Here is a 1,557-nt window from a genome sequence, read left to right as displayed (position 1 = left end):
CGCCGCCCTGTGCCGCCCGGCCCCGCCGGCCTCCGCCCCCGTCCGCGCTCCGGGGCTCCTCCGCTGCGCGCCCCCTGGCGCCTCCGGGCCTCTCCACGCGAGTCCTCGTTCCCTGCGGTCAGGGGTGCCTGCGCAGACGGCGGCGCGAGCCCGACCCTTGCAGAACAGGGACCCGGGACCCCCCGGAAGCCACCGCCCCGGCGGCAGGAGCTCGGGCTGGGCCGGGTCCCCGCGAATCCCGGGGATCCGCTTTTCGCCTTCAGCACGGTTCTGCGTCTGGCCAGCGACTTGGCGAGGGAGGGGGGAGAGGAAGCCAGCGCTATGGACAGCTGGAGTCCGGCTGGACCGCGTGGCCTGCTAAAACCGGCCAGCTGTGCAGTGCATTCGGGAAGCTGAGTTCGCATTGGGATTGACCTTTCCAAAAGGTGCCTGTAGCCCCAGCACGGGACAGAGAAGGAAACGATGTACGGGGTGGCATCACCTTCTTTCCTTGACTCACAGACAAAACCTTATTTAAGGAATTCACTGAAAATGACCACACAAATGACCTTACCCAGTAGAGCTGTCTAAATTTGTTTTTCCACCCTTGGACTTGTAAAAACACAATTCTCACCTCAAAAGAAAAGTTTATTGAGGAGTTATTAAGTGACCATGGCCTAGGAACAGAGATTCAGGTCACTTCAGGTTCCATGTTCCAATGCGGAAGCAGTTTCATGAAGGTTTCATAGCCACAGAGGAAAGTCGTAAACCAAGGCACTTTTCAAGTGTATTGGTGACAACATTAAGTAGGCTTTATAGCGAAGTGGGATCTCAGCTGTAGACCTCGGAAGCTGTTTGATGACACTTGATACTTTCGTCTTCTGGTTGGTGGAAGCTAGGTTTTTTTTTTTAATTAATTATTTTTATTTCATGCATATGAGTGTATTGCCTTCAAGTATGTAGATGCACCCTGGTCATCCAGTGCCCTCTGACTTCAGAAGACGTTGGATCCCCTGGAACTGGTGTGTCTGTTGCTTGCCACCATGTGGGTGATGGAGACAGAACCTGGGTCCTCCGAAAGAGCAGATGGTGCTTTTAACTGCTGTGCCATCTCTCCAGACCTAGAAGCTAGGGTTCTAAGTTAATACAGTCCCCAGAGTTTTTATTTTTACACAATGCTAGGTCAGACATGGAGGTGGTTAAGGGTTGGCTATTTAGGCAGCTAAAGATAGACCAAGGTGAGCTGTACTTGGGCTTTGGACCTGCAACATTCCAAACTCTCCACAGTCATTGAAGGTCTAATCATTTAGTCAGCCTTGCAGAAGTTTCAGTGTGAAGATGGCAGGGTATTGGGGTTTTTTGTTCTATTTTTTTTCTGGGAACATTTGTTCCCAGACTTATATTTACAGTTTCTGAGCATGACTATTCAATGTAAGAATGACATAAAGGGGGCTGGAAAGATGGCTCAGTGGTTAAGAACACTTGCAGTTCTTCCAGAGGACCTGGGTTCGAGTCCCAACACCCACATAGCATCTAACAGCTGTCCACAACTCCATTTCCAGGGAACCTGACACCCTC

The 1,557-nt window shown here is 51.6% G+C and overlaps 1 protein-coding gene across 1 annotated transcript in view; it reads right to left on the bottom strand.

Annotated features, from left to right (window-relative positions):
* The window catches only part of Fut4 (fucosyltransferase 4), a 6,775-nt gene extending 6,371 nt beyond the window's left edge, over window positions 1-404 (bottom strand). The window contains exon 1 of the mRNA XM_029558683.1: window positions 31-404. Within this exon, the coding sequence (XP_029414543.1) occupies window positions 31-404 (374 nt within the window). The remainder of the gene's footprint in view (window positions 1-30) is intronic.
* Window positions 405-1,557: the final 1,153 nt, after the last annotated feature.

This window comes from Nannospalax galili, unplaced genomic scaffold (assembly GCF_000622305.1).
Source record: "Nannospalax galili isolate Female #2095 unplaced genomic scaffold, S.galili_v1.0 scaffold469, whole genome shotgun sequence".
Taxonomy (NCBI): Eukaryota; Metazoa; Chordata; class Mammalia; order Rodentia; family Spalacidae; genus Nannospalax; species Nannospalax galili.
Note: the sequence above shows the minus strand (reverse complement) of the source record. Positions and strands in the feature narration are given on the sequence as shown.